This window comes from Nycticebus coucang, chromosome 5, assembly GCF_027406575.1.
Source record: "Nycticebus coucang isolate mNycCou1 chromosome 5, mNycCou1.pri, whole genome shotgun sequence".
Taxonomy (NCBI): Eukaryota; Metazoa; Chordata; class Mammalia; order Primates; family Lorisidae; genus Nycticebus; species Nycticebus coucang.
This window is the reverse complement of record NC_069784.1, coordinates 115,532,651-115,559,190: the sequence shown is the minus strand read 5'-3', so window position 1 is coordinate 115,559,190 and position 26,540 is coordinate 115,532,651. Positions and strand designations below refer to the sequence as shown.

At 38.9% G+C, this 26,540-nt stretch overlaps 1 protein-coding gene across 2 annotated transcripts; it reads right to left on the bottom strand.

Moving 5' to 3' along the window:
- Positions 1-1,830: 1,830 nt before the first annotated feature.
- On the bottom strand, positions 1,831-21,379 carry CCDC28A (coiled-coil domain containing 28A). 2 transcript variants are annotated; one of them, XR_008380088.1, is made up of 7 exons: positions 21,246-21,375; positions 19,095-19,294; positions 13,920-14,083; positions 10,682-10,836; positions 8,865-8,955; positions 6,791-6,813; positions 2,305-2,405 (listed from the first exon to the last, which is right to left on the bottom strand). XR_008380088.1 is itself a non-coding variant. In XM_053590880.1 (6 exons), the coding sequence occupies exons 2-6, from the start codon at positions 19,250-19,252 to the stop codon at positions 2,351-2,353; spliced, it is 555 nt and encodes a 184-aa protein (XP_053446855.1). In that variant the 5' UTR covers positions 19,253-19,294; positions 21,246-21,379; the 3' UTR covers positions 1,831-2,350. The 2 variants fall into 2 exon arrangements, 1 of the variants encoding a protein (XP_053446855.1); XM_053590880.1 differs by lacking the exon at positions 8,865-8,955 and having other exon boundaries at positions 1,831-2,405; positions 21,246-21,379.
- Between the last annotated feature and the right edge of the window lie 5,161 nt (positions 21,380-26,540).

Sequence of the window (26,540 nt, the reverse complement as noted above, 5' to 3'; positions counted from 1 at the left end):
ATTCTGAGGAAATCTTTACTATTGAAAGCACAAGTGGTGATAGAAAATACCACACGTGTGCTGGTGTTTTTAAAGGATGGATGCGCTGATGTGCAAAGGTAAAGCCAGAAAGTCAAAAGTAACTGTGGTATTTAAATGCATTTAGGAAAAATAGGGTGTGGCTCAAGCAGCTAAGGCGCCAGCCACATACACCAGGCTCTGTCTCAAAAAAAAAAAAAAAAAAAGGAAAAGTAAGCTGTATTGTTGATATAGAACGTTCAAGTCCTTAACCTCTTGCTTTCTTCCACGAATCATTGTTTTAGAACATGATTTTAGAGGTTGGTAAGGAGCGCAAATGCCAAGTCCCTGCAGAGCACGGTAATGGTCTCAAGTACCATCGGGAGGGTGGCACCTAACTTAAGACAGATGATGTCAGGTTATTCTGTTCTGATATTTATTTGGGGCAAGGGTTATTAATAAGCACAGCATCAATGCTTTAAAAAAGATCAATCTCCAGCAGGACCACTGTTTGATTTCTCCTGTTCATCAAATCTTGGCGTATTAGCTCTTGGAGCTATGGCTACAACCACGGCCCATAGTCACAGATTTTCTGTATTTCTCCTTCACCTTCCCACCCCACACCCCACATTTCTGGACCCCAAGTAGGAAAGAGGGGGAGAACTGGCATAGGAGGGAGGGAGCTGGTTTGGAGTCCCATGAAAATCAGTGTTTTCCAAAGTGCTCAAGAACTTCGCTTCACTTTTATCCCACGTGAGTGCTCCGGGGGAGATCAGAGTTTCTTCGCCGCAGCCAAAGTCAAACCTGACCCGCATGGGCTGTTTTTGTCCCCAGAGCCTCTTAAGGGCCCTTTGTTTATGGAGCTGCGAAGGCTCTCGGGGACATCCAGGGAGGGCCCAGAGCTCTGAAAAGCGCGGCTTAGGGTTTTCCGGGGGCGCAAAGGGAATCTAAGGGGCCCGGGCGCTGTGCCCCAGGCGGCCGGAACGCCGAGGGCTTTACCTTCGGGAAGTGGCCGCGAGGCCGGGACTGGGGCGCTGTCTCCTCCGGGGACGCGCAGCGAAGCGATCGTGAGCTCTCTGCAGCCCAGCGAGCAAGGTGGAGCATGGACAGCCCCACAGTCTCCATGGGGACCCGACCACGCGGACCTGCCGCAGCCCCGCCCAGCGCTGCGCTCAGCGGCCCACCCTGACCTTCCCGGCTCCAGCGCCCAAAGCGCCTTCTCTCTGCCGGCTGCGAGGCCCGCTAGGCGAGACCCGGCTTCCCTTCCAGCCTCCGGGGAGCCTGCGGCGGGAGAAAGCGCCCCTGGGACCCGGGGAGTCACCGCAAGTCCCCTGTGCTACGGGTGCCGAGCCAAATGGTGGTTTTAAATGGCTCAACGGAGTAAGGCGCCGGCCCCATATGCCAGAGGTGACGGATTCAAACCCAGCCTCGGCCAAAAAAAAAAAAAAATAGGCAATGAAACTAATGTTTGCTGGGCGTCACTGGTGTCAGCTGGGTATGCTAAGCATCTTACATGCTCTTTTTCACTGATTCCTCATGAAACCACTACCAAGTTGGTTATTAACCTCATTTTCTAGATTAAAAACAATTATTAAACTCAACCAGGTAAAGGTATATAACAAACACCAGGGCAGAGTGGAGATTCAAATAAAAATCTAAGTGACTTTAAAATCCACGCCCTTTCATTACACCAGTCTGTAAATGGGCAAAAGGTACAGAATTTGCAAAGAAGTTCCAGAACTTCAAATTTTATAAACACAAGTTTACTTTTGATCTTTGAATGTATATTCCCAAACTGAATTGTATATGGGTTTCTTCAAAACAAACAGAGACTAATTTAAAACAATTACTTTATTAAAAATAGCAAATCTCACACATACTGATTTAACCTTTTGTTGTCACTGGCCACTGGAAAACACACCAGTGTGTGTACTGATTGTCTAACGTAAACTGAAGCTGCGCTGCCCCAAGGAGCCTGTGCGTCACCAACTTGTGATCAACACTGGAGTAAGTTTGGTGAGCTCAGGAAGGATAAATCCTTCAGCCCTGTCAAGAACATCAGCACAATGCACTTCAAGTATAACCCCGTAAGGCAACAAAATATAAAGCGTAGGCATAGCAGCACAACTCTGCCCCATGTTTCCTGATTAAGCCTTCAACAAGACCAAGGCCTGCAGTTACAGTAAATTACAGCGAGTCAAACTGACTAAAAGCAGGATGTGAAAAGAATCATTGCACTTGCACTTTAATTACTTCGATTCCTTATTGTGGAAGGTGATTCTGCTACTAGATTTGGCTGAAGTAAAGACTGCTGCTTCTCTTCAACTCACAAGAAAGCAAACTGCATTTCACTTTAGCTAGAAGAAGTATTTGGAACATCTTGTGTATCTGCCAAATGAAGTTTCTGTCTGAGTTCACAGGTTAAGAAAATTTTCATTTTGTAAGGAGTTTTGTTGTTGTCCCGTTTTTGTTGTTGTTTTTTTTTTTTTTTGAGATAGGGTCTTGCTCTGTCTCCCAGGCTAGAGTACAGTGGTGTCATCGTAGCTCACTGCAACCTCGAACTCCTGGTCTCAAGTGATCCTCCAACCTCAGCCTCCCTAGTAGCTGGGACGACAGGCAGCAAGTGCCTCCATGCCAGGCTAATTTTTAAATTTTTCTATAGAGACAGGATCTTGCTGTGTTGCTTAGGCTGGTCTCGAACTTCTGGTCTCAAGTGATCCTCCTACCTCAGCCTCCCAAAATGCTGGGATTACAGGCATGAGCCACGGTGCCTGGCCAGCAGTACTTCTTTTAAACTTCCAATAATTATATCAGGAACTAAGAGACAGAGGTATTTTAAAAAAGAAAAAAACAAAAAACAAAAAAACAAAAAAAAGAAAGAAAAGGAAAAAATATGCTGAAAGGGAAAGCTCCTGTGTGCTTGAGATGCTTGGGTGGGGGAAGACAATTTTTAAATGTAGTGAATTACACTGTCTAGAATTTGAAGACTTTTTTTTTTTTAAATCACTGAATTAAGACTATTTTCCAGGTTCCAAGAGAGCACAGAGTTATTTTCAATGTATCGTGAATCACTTTCATGGTAAGGAACTGATCAGAGACAAATATGAAAAGAGAATGGATTAAAGAAATCATTTGAAAAGATAACAATTTTATCATCTTAGGGAAAATTATTCTTTGTAAAAGTCCAAAAATAGAATAAAGTCATCGCAGCTCTAAAATCTTTTTTATAATCTTAATTACTCCTCAAGACAACTGAAAATAAGATGGAAATTGTCCATATATGATTATCTCCTTTTCCCATTAACAATGCCTTTCATTTTCTTCTTGCACCTTTATTTATCCACCTGTAATCTATTTTTCAAAACCCAATTCAAGCAATGATATGAATACATTAATGGCACCTAAATGCTACCAATACATGTATGGCAGAGGTTGCAAAAATGTACAGAACCATCAAAGACATTCTCAATCAGAAGACTGAAATTTAATACATGTAATAATCAACGGATCTAGCCTGAGGTATAAATGAAATGCTTTATGGAAGTGGGCATCTTGAGTATAATTTGATAAGGAGAAGCGGGAAGGCAGAGCAACTCTACATAGGAAAAGCATTAAAGAGAGAATGAATGTGATATATTCTTGAGCATCCCGAAAACCAGCCTGGTGAGAATGAGAAATAATAAAAACTATGACAAGATGTATAGGTTGAGACCAAATTATTGAGTTTAAAAGGTTTGACATAATTCAAAAAATGAGTAAGAAACAGGAATGGCAAGAAGAAAGTGATGTTTTAGAAACATTAAGTAGCAATGTCTAAAGTCTAGAATAATATATATCTAAAAGGAATATAATGCAAGCCACAGATATAATTTTTAAATTTCTGGTAGACACATTAAAAAAGGAAAAAGAAGGTGGCGCCGGTGCCTCAAAGGAGTAGGGCGCTGACCCCATATACCAGAGGTGGCCAAAAACTGAAAAAAAAGGAAAAAGAGGCGAAACTAATTTTAATAATATATATTTAACCCACATATTTAAACTATCATTTTAAGATGTAATCATCATACAAATGGAGATATGTTGGAACCTCTATAGTTGACCCTCTCCCTATGTTGACCACCTCCTTGAGTTGACCGAACTTTCAGAGCCTGGACATGCAGCACATATCCGTATCAGTACAGTAGGCCAAGTCCCTTATGTTGACCACCTCTGTGTGTTGACCAGTTTGTCACAGTCCCTTGGGTAGTTAACTTTACATTCTTGTTTAATATTAAGTCTCTGACACAGGTGTGCCCATCGCATCCATAGCACACTTCAGATTAGCCACATTTCATGTGCTTAGTAGCCATGTGGCTAGTGGCTACTACATTGAACAGTACAGCTCTAGAGTTGGAATAGAAAATTGAGAAGTTACAGAATCAAGTGACAAGGGCCTGTATTATCATGTAGAGAATGAAGGAAGAATAAAAGCAGAACCGCTGATGCCTAACTACTGTACTAAAGAGAAGGAAAATAAATTTCATGTCCATATCCAGCCTCAATGGCACAAAGGGCCATGACTGCTGAGCAATATCTGCCATGGTCATAGCAGGAATTTGTCTATAATCTTGAAGACTGAAATAACAGAGAAGGAAATTAGCAGGGGAGGGCGGTGCCTGTGGCTCAGTGAGCAGGGCGCCAGCCCCATATACCGAGGGTGGCAGGTTCAAACCCAGCCCCGGCCAAACTGCAACAAAAAATAGCCAGGTGTTGTGGCGGGCGCCTGTAGTCCCAGCTACTTGGGAGGCTGAGGCAAGAGAATTGCCTAAGCCTAAGAGATGGAGGTTGCTGTCAGCTGAGATGCTACAGCACACTACCGAGGGTGACAAAGTGAGAGAAAAAAAAAAAAAAGAAAAGAAAAGAAATTAGCAGGGGAAAGTTTAAGTACAGAGAGAACATTTATTACAGATGAGAAACTAGGGTTGCCAGACTTTGTTCAAGGTTACACGGTTGCTTGCCAAGATTTAAAACCAAGCATTCAAAAGCCTACACTCTTGCATTATTTCAGGGTACCATGTTGCTTTGTTTGTGGTGGATAAATTCTACCCCGGATTTAATCATGGAAAGTGTGAACAAATCTTAATGTTTAACAAAACTTAGAAGAAGATAAAAGATACTGTATGTCACAGAATAGAAAGAAAATAAAGCATATAATATAAAACATTGAGGGAATATAACAAAAAGAACAAAGGACCAAGAACTACTTCTAGGAAAAATTCCCAGATTAACTCAAATCTTAACCCCCTTCTTTCTTAACAATAAGATTATGTAGCTTTTCAAAATATTTTCTTCAACTGAGAAACGAGGGGGCATACCACTACCTACTTCCAAGGGTAGGATCAAATGAGATACATAGTTGCATGTATTACCCTTCCCACAGTCCTTAGCAAATAGTAAGTACTCATAAAGATTAGCTATCCATTGCTATTACTGGATTATGTATGCCTCCCTATTTCTTAATTATTGTTACTGCACCATTCAGCAATTAATAACAGCATGTATATGTGTAGCAATAACAGTTTTTATATAGTATAGTTTACACAATTTCATATTCACATTATTACATATAGCAATTACCCTGTATTACAGAGGACACTCCAAGATGTTAAACAAATTTGCCCAAGGTTATATTATCAAAATGTAGAACCAAATATCAAAAATCTAATCTTTAGACTCTTTATAATCAGTATCCCTTCTATCTCAGTAACTGGCTCCAAAGGGATGTCTTCTCAAATTAAATTATTTTTTTATAGGCAGGATTATCTCTTATTGTTCTTATGTACCCCTCACTATTATATCTATTGTTATGTTCAAAAGTACATTTTGAAAAGTTACTAAAACAATTGCTCTAATTGAAATGTCAAAACCTGAATATTCTACATGTGCCTTGGTAATTCCCTTTAAGCTGATCTTATAATATACCAAGTACACTTAATTATGAAATGTCACTTCACAAGCTACCCTTGAAGGCTGCATTTAAATGATGTTTAATTTTCAATTTTATGCATTTAAAATATTCTATAGGATGATATTAAGTATACTATCTCTGAATATTTAACCGCCAGTTAGCCTCAAAATCCTAAGATTCTGACCAGGTGTGGTGACTCACCCCTGTGAGTCACTTGGGAGGCCAAGGTAGGTGGATTGCCTGAGCTCACAGGTTTGAGACCAGCCTGAGCCAGAACAAGACTTCATCTCTAAAAACAGGTGGGCGTTATGGCAGGCGCCTGTAGTGCCAACTATTTGGGAGGCTGAGGCAAGAGAATCGCTTGAGTCCCAGAGTTTGAAGTTGCTATGAGCTGGGATGCCAGGGCACTCTACCAAGGGTGACAAAATGAGCTTGTCTCAAAAAAATAAAAAAAATATATAATTTATATATATATTTATATATAAATATATATTAGTTGTTATATAAATTATTTTGAATCTTTTTATATATAAATCCTAAGATTAAAAATAATTTATATAACAATTTAGTCCTTAATTCTCAGATTGATAATAAATGTGTTTTAAAAATCCAAAAACAATGCAAAGCAAGGCAGAAAAAAACCTGAAATAAACAGAATTTCAGCACACAAAACAATGAGAAAATTCTACTTGAAAACCAAAAGAAAGGCATTATGGCCCCAGTAAATAATACTACATGTCTTTGTTTACTATATCTAAATAATACTTGTTTCTAAAACTTGATTGGGACTCTTCACCAGAAATGGTAAGTTGCAAACTTCAGTGCTGAAAACTAGTAGGCAAAGGATACATGGAAGAATTCAATTCTTCTAACTGTAACACAAAGAAACAAATTCAGTTTTAATTTTTGTAAGATATATAGAGAGTTAAGTATATGTTTTCAAATAAATTATTTTTCATATAAGGTTTTTTTAATGAAAAAGAAAAATATTAAAGATTTTCAAAACATTTCCAGGCTAAGAAATTTCTTTTTACAAAATAGTTATAAAGTAGCTTTAACACTTATGAAATAAGAATATAAGGAAAGAAGGCCAGGCACAGTGGCTCATGTCTGTAATCCTAGCACTCTGGGAAGCTGAGGTAGGTGGGTCACTTGAGCTCCTTAGTTAGAGACCAGCCTATGCAAGAGTGAGACCCTGTTTTCACTAAACAGAAGAAAAAAAAAAAAACTGAGGTAAGAGGATCCTTTGAGCCTAAGAGTTTGAGGTTGCTGTGAGTTATGACACCATGGCACTCTACCAAAGAGTGACAAAGTAAGACACTGTCTCAAAAACAAACAAAAAGGATAGAAGGAAAGAATGAAATAAGATGATAAAGACACAAAAACTACCATTTTTTAAGTATTCCTAAAGCCATCCCATAATTACAAACATCTCCAGTAATAATTTTTTGTTTTATATTTTTGCACTCTAGTCTGGATGATAGAGTGAGACCCTGTCTCTATAATCCAGACTAGAGTGCAGTGGCCCAGTCATAGCTCAGTGTAACCTCAAATTCCTGGTTCCATTGGTCCTCCTGCCTTAACCTCCTAAGTAGCTGGAACTATAGGCACGTGCTATTATGCCGGTCTAATTTATTTTTAAAATATTTTTTGTAAGTGGGGCTCTCACACTGTTGCCCAGGCTGGTTTCAAACTCTAGGCCTTGAGAGATTCTCCTGTCTCAGGCTCTGATAGTGCTGGGATTACAGGCAGGAACCACTGCACCTAGCCTCTAGTAACAGTTCTTAAAAGAAAAAAGTTGCCATTTTAGTGAACAAAATCTTTAAAACCTTTATAGATTACAAAAAGGTTTTACAGATCATTTAGTTTTCTGTATGAGGTAGAAGTTATCACCCCTTGTCTTAGTCTGTTTGGGCTGCTATAACAAAATATCATAAACTGGTAGCTCATAATGAACAGAAACTTATTTCTCACAGTTATGGAGGCTGCTAAGTCCAGGATTAAGGTGCCAATAGATGTGGTGTCTGGGGAGGGCCCACTTCCTCATTCCTAGAATGGTTCTTCTAGGTTCCCAGGTACTTGGGAGTCTGAGGCAAGAGAATCTCGTAAGCCCAGGAGTTGGAGGTTGCTGTGAGCTGTGACGCCACAGCACTCTACCAAGGGCAACATAGGGAGACTCTGTCTCAAAAAAAAAACAAAAAGAAAGAAAGAAATGGGAACTAAATTGCTCAGTGTGGCACTCTTATACCCCAAATGCAAACCCTGGACTAAACAAAGGCTTTCTGGTTTCAAATTCAGTGTTCTTTTCACCATATCACAGTTATTCTTCTAAATGCATAACAAATTAGCTTATATTTGTTAAGAGAAATAAAACATAAAACATGAACTGGTAAAAGGAAATACTTGCAAAACTGAACATGGGAGACCTGAAATAAAAAACAATTTTTTTTAAAGGGTAGGTTATACAACGTCCCTCACATTAACTTATTCAAAAAATAGAGAAAAAAGAAAAATGAACCTTTTGTCACGGGTAAATAGGGAATCTAAAACTAAAGTGTGTTGAATTCAATTTTATTTATTTTTGTTCCAAAAAGTTTAAAGAGGAAAATTAATTGAACACTTCTGAGTGAAACAATCATGCGTGGTGTTGTACACTGAAGTGTCCCTCTCCTCAAAGTCAGATGTTTTAGTCCTCATCCCCAGTATGTTAGAATGGGAGTACATTTGGAGATAAGGCCTTTAAAGAGATATGTAAGTCAAAATGAAGTTGTCAGGTGGGCTCTAATTCAATGTGACTGGTACACTTGTAAGAAGAAGAAATTTGGACACAGGTGTGCATAAAGGGAGAATGCTGTGTGAACATGGAGATGGCCACCTACAAACCAAGAAGACAGGCCTCGGAAGGGATCAAGCCTACTCATACCTTGATCTCCAAATTTTAGCCTCCAGAATTGTAAGAAAATAAACTTCTGTTACTTCAGCCACCCCGTCTTGGGTACTTTGTTATGGCAGCCCTAGCAAAGTGATACACACGGCAATTTACTAAATTACCATAAACACCAAACACAGTTCTGTATTTTAAAAAAAGTAACCACGCTTGAGTAAATAACATAAAATTTACTAATCATGCCAGTAAAAGGACTACTATTGTCTATATCTTAAGATCTTATTATATACAGAGGGTGCCCAAAAAATATATGCCCAATTTTAAAAATGGAAAAAATTGTATTAAAATTTTAATATTCAAGTCACATTTGACATCTGCAATTTTTTTTTTTTTTGAGACAAAGTCTTACTTTGTCACCCTCAGTAGAGTGCTATGGTGTCACGGCTCATAGCAACCTCAAACTCTTGGGCTGAAGCAATTCTCTTGCCTCAGTCTTCCAAGTAGCTGGGACTACAGGTGCCCGCCATAATACCCGGCTATTTTTTTTAATGTAGTTGTCATTTTTATTGTTTTATTGTAGTTGTCATTGTTGTTTAGCTGGCCTGGGCTGTGTTCAAACCCGCCAGCCTCGGTATATATGGCTGGCACCCTACCCATTGAGCTACAGGTGCTGTGGACTTCTGTTACTTTTGACAAGATACAATATACAAGATAACAAACATTATCTATATATATTTAGTATTACATTTTTTTAAACTAGTTAGCTTATACCTTTTATAAGTATTACATTTTAATAGCTTTTTCCTTCCTTAAAGTGCATATACTTTTTTTTGTCACCCTCTGTATATACAGAAGCAATTAGTAGACCCTCTGTAAGCTGATCATCCAAGGGACTGTAACAAGCCATTCAACATACAGAGGTAGTCAGCATAAGGAAATAAGGCTATTGTCCTGATACACAGGCATGGTACATGTCAGGTCTATGACAATTAGGTCATCATAAGGAGGTGGTCAGTGTAGGGAGGTCACTTTTCAGTATCTGTATTCTGAAAATACATGCTTAGATGTAAATATTATACAGATAGAAAGCAGATTAGGGGTTACTAGGGGACTGGAGGGGGATCAACAGGTATGGGGTGATAAAATACTCTGGAAGTAATAGTGGTGACGTCTGCATAACACTGTGAATATACAACCCCCCCCCCCACTGACTTGTATATTTTAAAATGATCTGTATTGTGGGTATATATATATACCCACAATACAGATCTTTTTTTTTTAAGTTTTTGGCCAGGGCCGGGTTTAAACCCACCACCTTCAGTATATGGGGCCAGTGCCCTACTCCTTTGAGCCACAGGTGCCACCCTGTATTGTATATTTTAAACACAGTATTTAAATCTGTATTATATGTTTAAATATTGTATATTTAGTTGGAGACGCAATTCAATTTTTTTTTTTTTTGAGACAGAGTCTCAGTAGAGTTCAGTGGTATCACAGCTCACAGCAACCTCAAACTCTTATACTTAAGCGATTCTCTTACCTCGGCCTCCCAAGTGGCTGGGACTACCTGCACCCCCCATAACACCCAGCTATTTTTTTGTTGTAGTTGTCATTATTGTTTACAAGGCAAGGGCCAGGTTCAAACCCGCCAGCCTTAGTGATGTGGCTGGCTACCTACTCACTGAGCTACAGGCACCGAGCCTGAAGATACAATTTTAAAATTGTACATTTTAAAACTGATCTCCAACTTTTAGCCTCCAGAATTGTAAGAAAAGAAACTTCTGTTATTTCCAGAAAAAGGTGAATTTTTGCAACAAAAATTTCTTATAAATAAAGACGAAAACTATACTTACATCAGATAGAAGTCTATCCAGATTGGCGTCACTGGCTGTTTTTCTTTTATCCTCAGGAAGTTCCTCTAACTCCCCATAGAGCTCCAAATTCAAGCGGGCTAATTTCTCCTGCATTCCCCGAACATGTTCCATCTGTTCAATGGAACATTCATTTCCTGGAGAACATTCCAGAACATTAATAAAAGGATTAGGACAGATCAAACCAACAGCCTAAGGAAAAACTTGTAAACTCTAGGTGCTCTAAGAGAAATCAGTTTCCTTTCTTTTGTAGATTGTTAATGATTGTATTTTCTGTGTATAATAACAAATCAGATTTCTGACTGGAAAAGCAAAAATGATCAAACTAAGAAATGACCTTGGGCACTTAACAAAATTATATAGGAAAGATTTTTTTTAAAGCAGCAGGAAATAGAAATCAGGAATGACACTGTGGCTCACACCTGTAATCCTAGCACTCTGGGAAGCTGAGGAAGGAAGATCCCTTGAGTTCAGAAGTTTGACACCAGCCTAAGCAAGAGTGAGACCCTATCTCACTAAAGGTAAAAAACTAGTCAGGCATCATGGCAGGAGCCTGTAGTCCCAACTACTCAGGAGGCTGAGGCAGGAGGATTATTTGAACCCAGGAGTTTCAGGTTGCTATGAGCTAGGCTGACAAATGGCACTGTAGCCAGAGCAACAGAATGAGGCTCTGTCTCCAAAAAATGTGCAATCATGCTTTAAGTAGAGAAAACATATTTTCTTAAATAGCAATATCAAACATAGAAGCAATAGCATCACCTAATCATGTCAATTTGCCAAATTGCCATTTGAATTGAGTGATCCAACATTTTATAATAATGTGAGTGAAATTAAGAGCTCTATAAGAATTTTGACCATGAATCATTTTGCCAACCAATTATGTATTCTTCCTTTAATAAATACAAATTAAAATACTGTTGAAGCATGAAAATGTTATAAAGCAAGAGCAACACAATGTAAAATTTTTGATGGTATGTACAGTAGTACAAGATAACTTCATTGTTAAAGGTTAAGTATCTCATTATTTATTGGGTAGAATCCTCTGACTTGACATTATCTACCCAGAGTAACTAATCTATATATAGGACATATTTTCAGCTAGTTTAAGTACAGACTCTGCAACCTCTGGAGACTATAATTTTTTTTAAACTTTTGGTTTTTCCTAAAGGTGTTACAAAGGTTCAGCTAAAGCTGAAGTACACATCTTGAATCAATATGAATTAATGTAAATTATACTTGCTCCTTCTAAGCAGCTTTATAACATCTTCATAAATCAACCATACTATACTACGCTACACAATACTAACACTGAAGGTCTTTCAAAATCATTCCTTCTTCTTAATAGTAAAATACATATACATCCCATTTCCTCTACTTTAATGTTTTCCAACTATTAGTAACCTGGAAGGTCAAATGAACAAACAGAAATACCTTGAGGTGTATGTGTGTTATATGCATGGAAAGAGAGAAATACAGTAAAAATAAAAAGATATAGAAATCACAAGGGAAAAGATGAAAGTAAGAGGATGATCTAGGTGACCGAACATGAGAACAACAGAAGCTCCAGAGAGAATAAAAAGAAAGGATGGAGGAGAAACAATAAACAGTAGAAAATATGTTCTTTGAGATGAACAATGAGTTAGCAGATATGATTCTCAGGCAAGACTGATGAGAAAAAAACACAGTTCTAAGCATATCCTGGTAAATTCCTAACCTTTAAAGAAAAAAGAAAATAATCTTTTAAGTTCCAAAACAAAAAAAATAATGATTTGCCTAGTAAGAAATAATCTGACTGTCAATGGCATTCTCGTTTGCAACACCTCTAGAGAGCAATCAGTTGAGTAACAGCAGATGATGTGACTTCAATCCAATCAAAATCACCATAGAGCAGAGGCAGGGAGGGTGCTGGGATAAAGGGAAGAAGTAAAAGTGGCCCAGAAGTTTCATCTCAGTGGTGAAAGAGAAGAGAGGAGAAGGGGAAGTAAAAGTCTTCTGAAGAGGCCACCTTGGGCTAAAGAAAGGAGGTAGGGGTATAATAAAACAATGTAAAATAAATCATGTGTTTTCAGTGTCTTCTTTCAAATAATAGTATGACCAAGACCGGAAACCCAGAAACTATAAAAGATAGATATATTTAAGTCTATAAAAATTTTAAACTTTGGCCAGACCTAGTAGCTCACGCCTGAAATCCTAGCACTCTGGGAGCCCGAGGTGGGTTGATTGCCTGAGCGCGGTAGTTTGAGACCAGCCTGAGCCAGAGCGAGATCTTGTCTCTCAACATAAATAAATTAATAAATAAATAAATAAAAAACAATAGCCAGGCATTATGGCAGGCACCTATAGTCCCAGCAACTTGGGAGGCTGAGGCAAGAGGATCTCTTAAGCCCAAGTGTTTGAGGTTGCTGTGAGCTATGACATCACAGCACTCTACCCAAAGCGACTGAGTAGACTCTGTCTCAAAAAAAAAAAAATTAAAAACTTTTACAAGGTTAAATAGACCATTAACAAAGTCCATAGACGATAAATTTATTATAAATAAATAAATGAGTAATAGAGGTTGGAGGGTAGTATCTAAAACACGCAGAGGATGCTTAGCAATAGACAACAACAACAAAAGGATAAATAACCAAATAGAAAACTGGGTAAGGATCCTGAAAAGAGCAATCCAACAATAGCTTAAAAGTTGCAAACTGTACATGAAAAATCTGACAATATCCATTGTGAGGTCTGAATATCAAAAATAACTATTCAGAATTTTCACTTTTAAAAAAAAATCAGTTAACTATGCTTCTATCTTCATGAAAAAACAAGAAACCCAGATGTGTTCATTCTTGGCTTCAAATCAGGAATCCTGGTTAAGAAATTAGTGTAAGCTGAAAGGGTAAGGGGCAATCATCTTGATACTTTTCCAAAGTAAGACACAAACTGACAGAGACTGTCCCTTTCATTAGTTCAACTTTTAAGATACTTATTCTATAATAGCAATCCTACTTTAACACTTCACTCACCTTGACTTTTTAAAAAAAAAATTTTCCCCAAAGTTTTAGAAGGCAAATGACAAAATCTAGGACAACTATATTTTATGCCTCTGGGCTCTTTTTGTTTGTTTGTTTTTTAATAAAAGAAAACGATAGTTTAAAAAGGAAGAGCAAAATAAATCCAGAAAATAGGATACAGACATCTTAGAGAAAAAAATAGTAGAGAAACATCTCTTGCTCACCAAATGCTTGAAGTTTTCCAGAGTGGAAATCATTCAAAAGACTTAGGAGCCCTCTCTCCATCTCCTGAACATCTGAGACATCAGTGAGGAAGGAGTGCTGAATCGGAGTTGACTGAGTACCTTTTCCTTCTCCACCCTGCGTTTTGGTCTTTTCTTTCACCACTCTGCAAAGATGGTGCAATTACCTTTAATTACAGTAGAACCTCTGTAAGTTGACCACCCAAGGGACTGTAAGAACTGGTCAACATACGGAGGAGATCAACATAAAGAATGAAGCCTACTCTATGTATGAATACGTGGTGCATGTCTGGTCTATGAAAATTAGGTCAACTTAAGGAGGTGGTCAATGAAGGGAGGGGATCAACTAAGGAAGTTCTACTGTATTTCTTTCTGTTCTAGATTAAACTTCTGCTTAATATTTTCGTGAATTAAATGAAATTTTCCTTAAAGGCAAGAAATCAGAATAAAGTCAAAACAGTAACTTCAAACCAGAGAACAGATGATGAAAATCTCAAACAAATGTATAAAATATAACTACTAAGGCATATAAAAAGTGTGGTTAATACATTTACATAATTTACTAATTCTCTGGATTGCAAAAAACTGAAAAGAGAACTGCTAAGTCTTTTTATTATACTATCCTGCACTTCACATTTCATTTCTTAGTAAAAAATACACTTTTCCCTTCTAAACTTTATCTGATTTGTTCCAAGAACTACCAGTAGTTCAAAAGTGCTTATGAGGTCCCTCATCTGTAACTGACATTATGGCAGAAGTGCCCCCAAAAGAAAGGAAGACATTGACATTCCATAATCACCACACGACAGAAAGCTAAAAACCTGTTATCTTTGACTCCTATAACTTCCCAAGGCCCCCATCCTATTGATTATACCCCCAAATACCTAAACTCTCTAGTTCTTTCCTTCACTGCCACCATTCTATCTCTTGACCAAACAGCTTCCCAACCAATCTCCCTGCCTATGTGTGTGGTCTGTGGTCCCCCTTCTCTTCCCACAGCCAAGTCAATTTCTAAAAAGTAAAACCAGATCATATAATTTATTTAATTCAAACCTTTCAGTGGATTTCCACCATCTGCTGGATCAAGTCCAACCTCCTTAAGAAACCCTACTCTCCCTGTCTATCACTGTATGAATCCCTGTGGTTTCCTAGAAATCTATTCTCTTATCTTCTTACATGCTCATCCTCTGCCTATATTAGCATCCTTCCACTTACTGCCATCTTTGCCAGGCTACCTCCCACACTTCTTTCAAGTCTCAGTTGAAATTTCCTCAGGAAGGCCTTTTTTGGAACCCCTAGACTAAATTAGTTCTTATTATACATGTCTAGCATGTAAAAAGCTCCTAAATAGTCCAGTGATGATGGTGTGCACACTGTGATACAGGAAGGGAGAAAAAGAGCAATTCATTCAGCCTAGGGCTAACCAGAAAACATTTTTGTTTTTGTTTTTTTTGAGACAGAGCCTCAAGCTGTTGCCTTTGTTAGAGTGTTGTGGCATCATAGCTCACAGCAACCTCCAACTCCTAGGCTCAAGCGATTCTCCTGCCTCCGCCTCCCAAGTAGCTGGGACTACAGGCACCTGCCACAACGCCCGGCTATTTTTCGGTTGCAGCTGTCATTGTTGTTTGGCGGGCCAGGGCTGGATTTGAACCTGCCAGCTCAGGTGTATGTGGCTGGCGCCTTAGCTGCTTGAGCCACAGGTGCCGAGCCCAGAAAACGTTTCTTAATGGTGATACGTGAGTGAAGGCTTAAAAAACAAGTGGGGGCCAGGCATAGTGGCTCATTCCTGTAATCCTAGCACTTTGGGAGATCGGGGAGGGAGAACCAGTTCAGGCCAGGAGTTTGAGACCAGCCTGGTAATAGTGAAGCCCCATCTCTCAAAAAATAAATAAGTAAATAAACAAACAAATAAAGAACAAGTAGGTGTTAAACAAGCAAAAAGGAAGAGTTGTATGTTATCTTTATAACCCAATACATACTACAAATCCTGACATGTAGTATGTATATTCAGTAATCAATTTTTACATAACGCTGAATGAAGAGATCTTCCCTAGAAGTGTATTTACTGGGCAGCGCCTGTGGCTCAGTGAGTAGGGCGCCGGCCCCATATGCCGAGGGTGGCGGGTTCAAACCCAGCCCTGGCCAAACTGCAACAAAAAAATAGCCGGGCGCTGTGGCAGGCGCCTGTAGTCCCAGCTACTCGGGAGGCTGAGACAAGGGAATCATGTAAGCCCAAGAGTTAAAGGTTGCTGTGAGCCATGTGACGCCACGGCACTCTACCGAGGGCGGTACAGTGAGACTCTGTCTCTACAAAAAAAAAAAAAAAAAAAGAAGTGTATTTACTACAATAAAGGTAAAATTAATAGGGAAAATATATGTCCAGGGAAGGCAGGGAAGCATGAGGAGGAAACTAATGCTCTTTTTTTTTTTTGAGATAGAGTCACCCTTGGTAGAGTGCTGTGGCATCAGAGCTCACAGCAACCTCAAACTCTTGGGCTTAAGCAATTCTCTTGCCTCAGCCTCCCAAATAGCTGGGACTACAGGTGGCCACCACAATGCCCAGCTATTTTTTTGTGGTAATTGTCATTGTTGTTTGGCAGGTCCAGGCTGGGTTCAAAGCCACTAGCCCGGGTATATGTGGCTGGCGCCCTAGCTGCTAAGCTACAGGCATTGAGCTGAAACTAATTCTCTTACCAAGAAAGAAACTTAGAACACATGGGCTGTTGACAATCAGTAACAATACTTCACAAAGCAATGATGCATTTTATATACATGGTGTGAAATCACATTATTTGCTACCTTGCTACTCAAAGTGCTGTCCAGTCCCAAGAGCTTATTAGAAATGGTAATCTCAAGTCCCATCCCAGACTCACTGATTCAGAATCTTCATTTTCACAAAGATCTCCAAAAGATATTTATACTAAAATCTGAGATAAACTACTACAGTTTATCAGTGTAGCAAATATTGTTTTTCCTTTCAACTTTGGAAGTTTTCACAAAGATCTCCAAAAGATATTTATACTAAAATCTGAGATAAACTACTAAGTTTACAGTGTAGCAAATATTGTTTTTCCTTTCAACTTTGGAAGTTTTACCCAAGTGAGCATTTTCTATCAGTTCATCACTTAAAAACCCTCTCAGAAAACAAAAAAGATAAAAACAAAACCCTGTTAATTCCTACTTCAGTATTTTTGATTATGTCACATTTTCTCATTTTGTGTTAAAATAATTCAATAACAAAAAAGCACACAATAAAATTATACTATGCACAAAGCTCCACTCTAAGTACTGTCAGGCACATATGATGAGCAGTACAGTCCCACACTCAGGAAGCCTACATCTAGAAGAGGAAACAGAAATAAAGTTACTAGGTTAAACATGACAATGATACAATGATACAAATAAACTACTTTTAAAAATTTAGAGGGCTGCACCTGTGGCTCAAGGAGTAGGGCACCGGCCCCATATACCAAGGGTGGGGAGTTCGAACACAGCCCCGCCAAACTGCAACAAAAAAATAGCTGGGCATTGTGGCAGGTGCCTGTAGTCCCAGCTACTTGGGAGGCTGAGGCAAGAGAATTGCCAAAGCCCAAGAACTGGAGGTTGCTTTCAGCTGTGATGCCACCGGCATTCTACCAAGGGCAACAAAGTGAGACTCTGTTTCTAAAAAAAAGGATATTTATCTTTAAATCTCTTGGATTTCTTTTTCCACCAGCCATAACCTTCTTCAAGATCTGTCTCTAAATTAAACTCCTCCAAGAGAAAAACTCCTTCTCATTCTGATCAATTATTCAAATGAATAATTTAGTAAACAAATTTACTACAATAAATGTAAAATAAATAGGAAAAATATATGCCCAGGGAAGGCAGGGAGGCACTCATTTAACCCTTGTTGTTTATCATTTAATACTTATTGGAATACTTTTTTTCCAAATGTTCTCATGTCTTTGGCTATGTCATTTTTATTTCTTCAAAGAGGGATCACCAAGGCACCAATGTCTTTTCTTTTCTATAAACCCAATGGCTTAAGAGTGCTATAGCATTTCCTCAACTGATCATCCATGACGAGCTTGTATATGAGTAAATTATTTAATAATTAGAAAGAGGATAGAGATTATATAATGCTTTCTCTAAAGCTACAATCTTCACTTCTAAACACCTAATACTACAGAATACTCATACATATGCAACAGTAATATCTAACACCTTTAAGTTTTTCACTTGTTTCCTTTAAGTATCCTAAAGACAAATGATAATTTGTCCTCAAATATTAATAATGATTATTTCCAAATGGTGGAAATTTTGTGCTTTGAATTTCTTCCAGTTCTTTACAAAAAATACAAATCATTTCTACAAAACAATGACATCACTCTTTTAAAAATAAAAACTACAAGCTGGGTGTAGTTAAGCATGCCTGTAGTCCCAGCCACTCAGGAGGCTTGAAGTGGGAGGATTGCTTAAACCTAGGAGTTTGAGGGCAGCCTGGGCAACATAGTGAGACCCCCATCTATAAAAAATATATAATCATGGGCGGCGCCTGTGGCTCAGCGAGTAGGGCGCCGGCCCCACATGCCGAGGGTGGCGGGTTCAAGCCCAGCCCCGGTCAAACTGCAACAACAAAAAAAAAATAGCCGGGCGTTGTGGCGGGCGCCTGTAGTCCCAGCTACTAGGGAGGCTGAGGCAAGAGAATCGCGGAAGCCCAGGAGTTAGAGGTTGCTGTGAGCCGTGTGACGCCACGGCTCTCTACCCGAGGGCGGTACAGTGAGACTCTGTCTCTACAAAAAAAAAAAAAATATATATATATATATAATCATAATAATATCAAGGCAGAAACACTCATCTTAGTAAAAAAAAAAAAAAAAAGACCTTTTGACTTTTTATCATTTTCCCCATTTCTGTCTATCTCATCAACATTGCTTACAAGTTTCTTGCTCTGTGTATTTTAACATAAGACAAAGTAAGGGCCTTCAAGCCAACAATTCATTTCATATTTTCCATCTCTATACACTGTAACTTTCATAAATGTTTGTTTCTAAGTCACATATAATGGATGCTCAATTATTCTAAAAGTCAAAGCAAGAGAAAAAATGTTATAAGTTGATTCAAGATTTACTTTAAGGGTATTTTACTGTGACTATGTGAAGGAAAATAGTTCACCTTTTTAACTTTGGTCGCTGTGAAGTTGACTGTGATGCAGGATTTGAAAACCCTGTGCTTTTACTAACTGGAATGGCATTTTTTTTGGCATTAACAACCTGAGTACAGTGGGCACTAAAAGACTTAGGACTTCTCCTCTTCACTTTCCGCTCTTCCATTGTTTTAAGATCCTTATTGCATCAAAGCCAGCTTCTTAAGACCTAAATAAGGAAATACAGCAATTACATATGCAATCACAAATAATATGCAAAAATAAAAGAAATTTAGAAACCCGTTTCATAGGCTGAAAGAGGATCAAGAATTTCAGAGGTCATAAGAGAAAGTCAAAATACAGATTTCTTGAAGTTTTTTTGTTTGTTTTGTTTTTTTGAGACAAAGTCTCACTTTGTCACCCTCAGTAGAGTACCATGGCATCACTGCACCCGGCTAAATACAGATTTATTAAGGTTAATCTACTTCGCTATTTCCACAGAAGCCCTTAGCAAAACTGTCTGGTAGACAATTTTTTTTTTTACCATTGTCATTATTCAATTATCCTATAAATATTTATTTGCCAAGCGATATTGTGGGTTTTGAGAAGGCCACACTGAACAAAACAGAATCTTTGCCCAAGAAGCCAATATTATACAAGTGAAACGATACATAAACAATAAACAAATCATCCATGTAATATTCCCAGCCTGACTCAAGCTTCAGGTGGCCTTTAAGTTTGTCTTCAAAATACATCCTCAGGAAGAAATGACTAGATGTATAATTGTCAGGACATCAGTATTCTAAACAGGAACCGGAAGCCTTATTTTAACTACCTAGTAGGTTTCTGCATGGGCCAAACACTGATTCTAGTTCGATGACTAAAGAGCTATAAAAGCAAACTTTTATTCCTTGTCTGTTTTGAATATATTTTCTCTATCCATTTATAAGCAAACATGAATCTTTATGATGTATGCTTAGTTTTTCCCATATCAAAAAAGTTAACACTATGGAGTTACTGATAACCCTTCATGTGGGATATGTGTAAGACTTCCTCTTTATCCTTGTACCTTCCTCTTATTTTTATGTATTAACCTGCTTTATTTTCCTAACACTCATCTATCTAAAAATATCCTTCTGCATTTCTTTTTTTTAACTGACTTAGAAACATTAAGCCTTTTTTATACTTGTGGTGTTGAATTTAATCATGGCATGACTATTCAAAAAGATTCAAACCCATTACTGTCACTCTCAAAAATAATTATTTGAGAATTTTAATGAAAATAAATGTTTTGCTATTGTCTAGATTCAGAGCCAATAGCACTGAAATTTAAACCGCTGAGTTCAAATTGGCTCAAGTTAACCCCAAACAATCACAACTGGAGCTAAAATACCATCAAAGAACAAAAAGCTTTCTGGGAAAGGCTCTAATGCTGTCTGTAATCCTGGAAACCAATTGTAAATTCACTTAAACCTTTGCTAACAATTTTGCCTTTTTTTTTATTAAATCATAGCTGTGTACATTAATACAATCATGGGGCACCATACACTGGTTTTATATACCATTTGACATATTTTCATCTAACAATTTTTCCTTTAAGAAGAATTTTTAGTAACAAAGCAGTCTTTTAGGGGTTCTTTGAACATGCAGCGCAAATTAAATGGAACTTTAAAAGACGAATGAATAGAGACGATGGAATATCAGTTCTTATATACACTTATGATAACACATAAACACTGGCTTTCAAATTTAAAGATGCTAATTAACATTTGGCGATACAAGAAAAAGAAAAAACAAATCTGGGAAGTAAAATAATGCAAATAAACCAATGGTACTTTAAACTACGATATTCTGAGGGGATAGGTCGAGAGATTTATCTGGTTTAGGAAGGTAACATCTGTCACAAGAGCCAAAATCTTTCTTGCATACCAACCAGCAAGGGACGTCTCAGAGAAGGTGTAAACTGTTCATAGTTACTGACTCACGAGCTAGTTTTGAGTGCTAGGTCCTGCTTTTGAGCATAACCACTGGGAAATCCCTTTTGACTTCACCTCATTTCCCCCACTTCCCCAATTTCCGAAGCGATGACCATTCAGCGCCCAGTACCCAGCAGTGATCAAGTGGGTGGTGGGAAAGGCTAAATGGGAAGTTGAAGGGGTTCCTTTGCTTCCACCACATACCTGAAAAAGAAGGAGATCGGAACCCCCTTCCTCACCCTGCAAAGATCCAGGAGCCTCCGAAACTACTGCCGCAGTTGCAGCAAGAGTGCGGGTCACATCCCGAGACCCGCGCCTCCGTAACTCCCTTTGTTTACGGAAGTGATGTAAGGAGGCGGAGCCTCCATGCCCTGAGAGTCCCGCCTCTTCCTTCTTCCCCCGTGGCGCTTTTGTCTCCGGCCTCGGCACCTCATCGCTTCTCCTGACTTGTCCTTAGCTCTAACTCCGGCCGGTGTGGAAAGAAAGGCTTATGGGAGTTTCATTTTAGGCTCTCTGACTCAGAAGCAGGGCTCAATAGGGGTCGGGACGTAGTAGGAAGGGGAAAGGTAGTACTCTCTCCGGAAGCTGCCCCGCCCCTCGATGTCTGTCAGATCCCACGCACTACAATTCCCAGCATGCTATTCGAGCAAACCCGGAGGCGGAACCAGAGTGTCGCTATAGCAACTGTCCTGGTTTGTTTCGGATTGCTGCCTGGACTTCTCTCAGCTAAACCAACTCTGACTTCCAAGGCAGAGTGGAAAGCGTGATTCTGTTCAACCACCCTGATGTGAGCCCGTAAATGAGATTCTGTTACTACTACTATTCATAGAAGCTCTGTTCAGACACTAGACGTGTATTATGGTTAAACTTCACCACAATTCTATGAGGCAGGTTATAATCCCCCGTTTTAGAAACGGAGAATCTGAGGCTCAGAAAGGCTAATCAATCCAGGTGTCTCTGTCGCGAACACAGCTCTCCATCCACTACACTGACTCTGGAAAAAGAGTTGCGGGTTAAGAGAGAAGGATTATACTTAAGTGAGGAAAAAAATCCATGTTTCATCCCCTGCTCTGGGTAGCCCTCCCGGTGTGGAGGGTGAAGATGGGAAGATTTTACATTCATAGGCTGTTAGATTGAAGGGGCTGGAGGTGCACTCGTACCGCATCTGCTAATGAGGAAACCGTACCTGCAGATTGTATCTACAGAGCAAAGGCGAGCAGTCTTTGCTTTGAGTATGGGATGTTTTTCTACCATCCCCTATTTTTGAAAAATTCTGACATGCTTTGAAAAGCACAGAGCACTTATGTACCCGCTATCCAGAATGCACAGTTGCTATATTTTGTCATTGCATGTTTTTAAATGAAAGAAATAGATCATTACAGATAAGGAGTTACCCCTTATTCCTAGTCCCACTCTACCACTTGCCTTCTTAGACCCAACTAGGATCATGCATTTGATATTTACCTTGCCAATCTAAGTATCTATGCTATGTATTTATAAACAGTATGTAGAATGGCCTTGGACTTTGGAAGTTTTAAATGACTATTTGAGGTGTTGATCTGCAACTTGATTTTTTCACTCAACTCTGTGTTTCTGAGATCTGTCCACATTGGTAGGGATGACTAGACTTCATTTGTTTTAGCTATGTAATATTCTGTCAAATAAGTCTGCCACAAATTATTTGGGACTTCCCAGTGATATATATTTAGCTTATTACCCATTGTTCACTATTGCAACACTGTAAGGTACAATCTTCTCAATACCTTTTCTCAGTGTCTCTTTTGAAGTAATCTCTAATTGTCTTGTTATATGAGCAGAGTTTGCAAACTGGTGATTCACATACTATTTTTTTTTCATATTGATAGCTCACAGTTAAAATTGAAGGAAAAATGGATCTTCGACATCTCATGAATAAATGGGAAGATCTGACCTCACTAGAGCCGCATTGTAGCCTGGAAACAGTAGTCAAGCTGAACCGCTGCCTCCTTTAGAACAGTTCAAATGATATCTGTTAATAGTTTTTCTTTGCCTTTAGCCCTTATGTGAGCTCTGTGGTATTTGAGTTTGTATTCTGCTATATAATCTGGGGTCATGGAGAATTACCCTTATAAATGTAAATATTTCAGGTATTCAGAGTTTTGAATACTTACTTGAGTCCCTATTTTGGCCGGACCCTGTTGTAGGAGGTCAGGATCTTGTGAACAAAAAGGACAGGAACCCCATTGTCAGACATCTTAAACTTCTGATAGAGGAGACTGATAATAAATTAGTATATGAATAAGACAGTTTCTCATTTAGTAATAAGTATCCTGAAAAAACAGCTTAAGGTCACAGGGAGTTATTGTAAGGGGTGGGGTACTGAAGGAGGAGTATCAGAGAAGGCCTTCCTAAAAAGGCAACTTTGAGGTTAAGATGTGAATGAAGTACATTATCCAGCATGGAATGATGTGGGGAAAGGGCATCCTTGAAGAAAACCTATGGCTGAAATGCAGGTCACGAGGCACAGATGAGTTTGGCATGTTTAAGGAAATAAGGGGTTAGTGTGACTGGATTATACTATACTAACATATACTAACAGAGATGCAGAGATACAATTTGAGTGTGATTTCTTTAATCTGAAATCTGGAATTCCTCTTTGAAAGAAATTTTGTTCTTTCAGATTTACTAGATTTTTCTTTTAAACTGCAAACTTCCCTGCTTTGGATTAACTGTTAGATTCACACCTTGTGTGAATTGCTCTAGTTAGACACTTTCTTCCTAAGCATGATGTTTAGAGGATGAGAGCCTTGCCTAACCAGACCGTCCCCCCCACCGCCCCCAGCACTAATGCATAGGTAGGCAGTAGGAGTACTGGTGATGAATCTCCTAGTAGTGGTGGCGACGCAAACACAACAGATTCACAGGTTCTAGACCCAGTGACCCAAAATCTGCTGGGGTCCCAGGAATCTCTACTGTGTTTTTCTTTTTTGGCTTTTTAAAAAGCTTTTATTTCATTATTAGTAGGAATCTCTATTTTTATAAAATATTTTTCTTATGGAAAATGTCAAACATGTACCAAAGGAAACAGAAGAGTATTATGAACGCCCCTCATCCAGCTACTGACTCTGGCCAACGAAGTCAGCTATCCTTGATGCCAGTGATGTTGACGCTGACCCCACGTGGGAAGTGATACTTTTTTCTTTTTTAGTTTCTACACACAACACTGAGGAAAGGAAATTTTGTCCTGTTTTTTTCCCTACATGTATTATTTAGCTTCAGTGTGCCAGTCCTGCCACCTTTGTATTTTTAGGGTGCTATGGAAATAATGAAAATAAATAGAGATTTTAGAAGACAATTGTAACAAATTCATACTGCGTATGATTTTTGGTATCATGATTGCAGATGATTCACATGTACACACATAAACACACACACAAGTGCAGCTTGTAGTAAAAAACATGGAGACTTTCATTGTCTTTGTACATCATGTATCCGATGCAATAACTCCACACTTTAGAAAATCAGAAATGTGATTCCTAGTCTTGCAAAACTGAATGTCGTTACATGATGTAATAATATCTAATACTCGTGTTTGGTAAGTATGTACGCAGATGTAAAAATACCCCTCCCTAACATTTCCCTCTCTCCAATGCTTTATTCAAGCACATCCCAAATATCATTTAATCCCTAATATTTTAATATGGATGTCTAAAAGACAAAAACTTAGCCACAATGTCTTTACTATCCCTAAAACAGCTGTAATTGCTTAATATTATTAAATATCCCATCAGTGTTCAAATTTCCACAAGCATCGTAAGTGTCAAGATTTTTTCATTTTCTTTGAAACAGGAATCTCCCTTTCTGTAAGGTCCTCAGGTGATGAGCGGGTTTGGAAGGCACTTTTGTGGATCCTTCTTTGTTGAGTCACAAATATATTTTGTCCTTTCCCTTGAGAAGTTTACAGTGTAAAGGGAAAGGCAGGTATCTCAACTCAAAGCAAATAGATACTCCACCTTAGGGCCTGAAAACAATCATCCCCTGATTGCCCCTTTGGTTTCTTTGTTTTTGTTTGTTTTTACTTGAAAATCATTTGCTAAGTGCCTCTACCTACTTTTCCTCCTATAGCAGAATCCCGCGGCCAAGATAGGTCACTGTTCAATGCTGCTTTATGTGCCTAGCTCAGGAGACAGCTAGAGACAGAAGCAGTACAGCAGAAAGGAGTTTTGCATGTTCAACAACCCTGATGTGAGCACGTAAATGAGATTCTGTTACTACTACTATTCATAGCAGCTCTGTTCAGGCACTAGACATATTATGGTTAAACCTCACCACAATTCTAGACACAATGACCCCAAATCTGCTGGGGTCCCCGGAATCTCTATTGGGGTTTTTTTGTTTGTTTGTTTGTTTTTTTGGCTTTTAAAAAGCTTTTATTTCATTAAGCTCATGGAAGTTCATGGAAGTTAAAAAATGCCAGAAGTCTGGAGTGCAAGAGGCAACTAGAGGTGATGTGAAATGAAGTCCTCAAGGTTGGCAGGGATCAGGTCAAGAAGGGTTTTAAATCAAGGTAAGACATCTTTTCTTTTTCACCTAAGTGCAACAATAAGCTTTTGAAGAGTTTTAAAGTATGACATGGTCTGAGTTACCTTTTTTTAAAGGTTATTCTGTAGAAGAATAGAAACACAGGCCACTTAGGAGGAATAGGCTGCAATGTGGTGTTATGCAGCTTGCTTTATGGCTGAGATTTGAAAGGATGGATATGTTATTCCTATGGCTACTATTATATAGCTTAGTAAAACTTCTGCTTTAAGGCACACTCTAAAGATGGCGAGAGATCAAATCTGAACTATCCAACACTGAGGACCTCCAGAGAACTATACTATTGTTGAAGAGATGTGCAAGCCATTTGGAAACTGTTGGAAACTGTTAATGCTGAAAGGGGGAATCACTGGGCCAAGAGCCATGAACCATTGTTTTTAAAGAAGAATGGTGTGGTGTCATGGAAAGTGCAGCAGACCCAGAATCAGGAGAAATCCTATTTCTTTTTTTTTTTTTTTTTGTAGAGACAGAGTTTCACTTTATTGCCCTTGGTAGAGTGCCGTGGCATCACACAGCTCACAGCAACCTCCAACTCCTGGGCTTAGGTGATTCTCCTGCCTCAGCCTCCCGAGTAGCTGGGACTATAGGTGCCCGCCACAACACCTGGCTATTTTTCTGTTGCAGTTTGGCCGGGGCTGGGTTTGAACCCGCCACCCTCTGCATATGGGGCCGGCGCCCTGCTCCTGAGCCACAGGCGCCACCCAGAAATCCTATTTCTTGTATGCTATATGAATTCTTTTCTTTTCTTTCTTTTTTTTTTGTTTTTTTTAATTGAGACAGAGTCTCACTTTGTTGCCCTTGGTAGAGTGCTATGGTGTCACCGCTCACAGCAACCTCAAACTCTTGGGCTTAAGTGATTCTCTTGCCTCAACCTCCCGAGTACCTGGGCTACAGGCACCCGCCACATGCCCGGCTATTTTT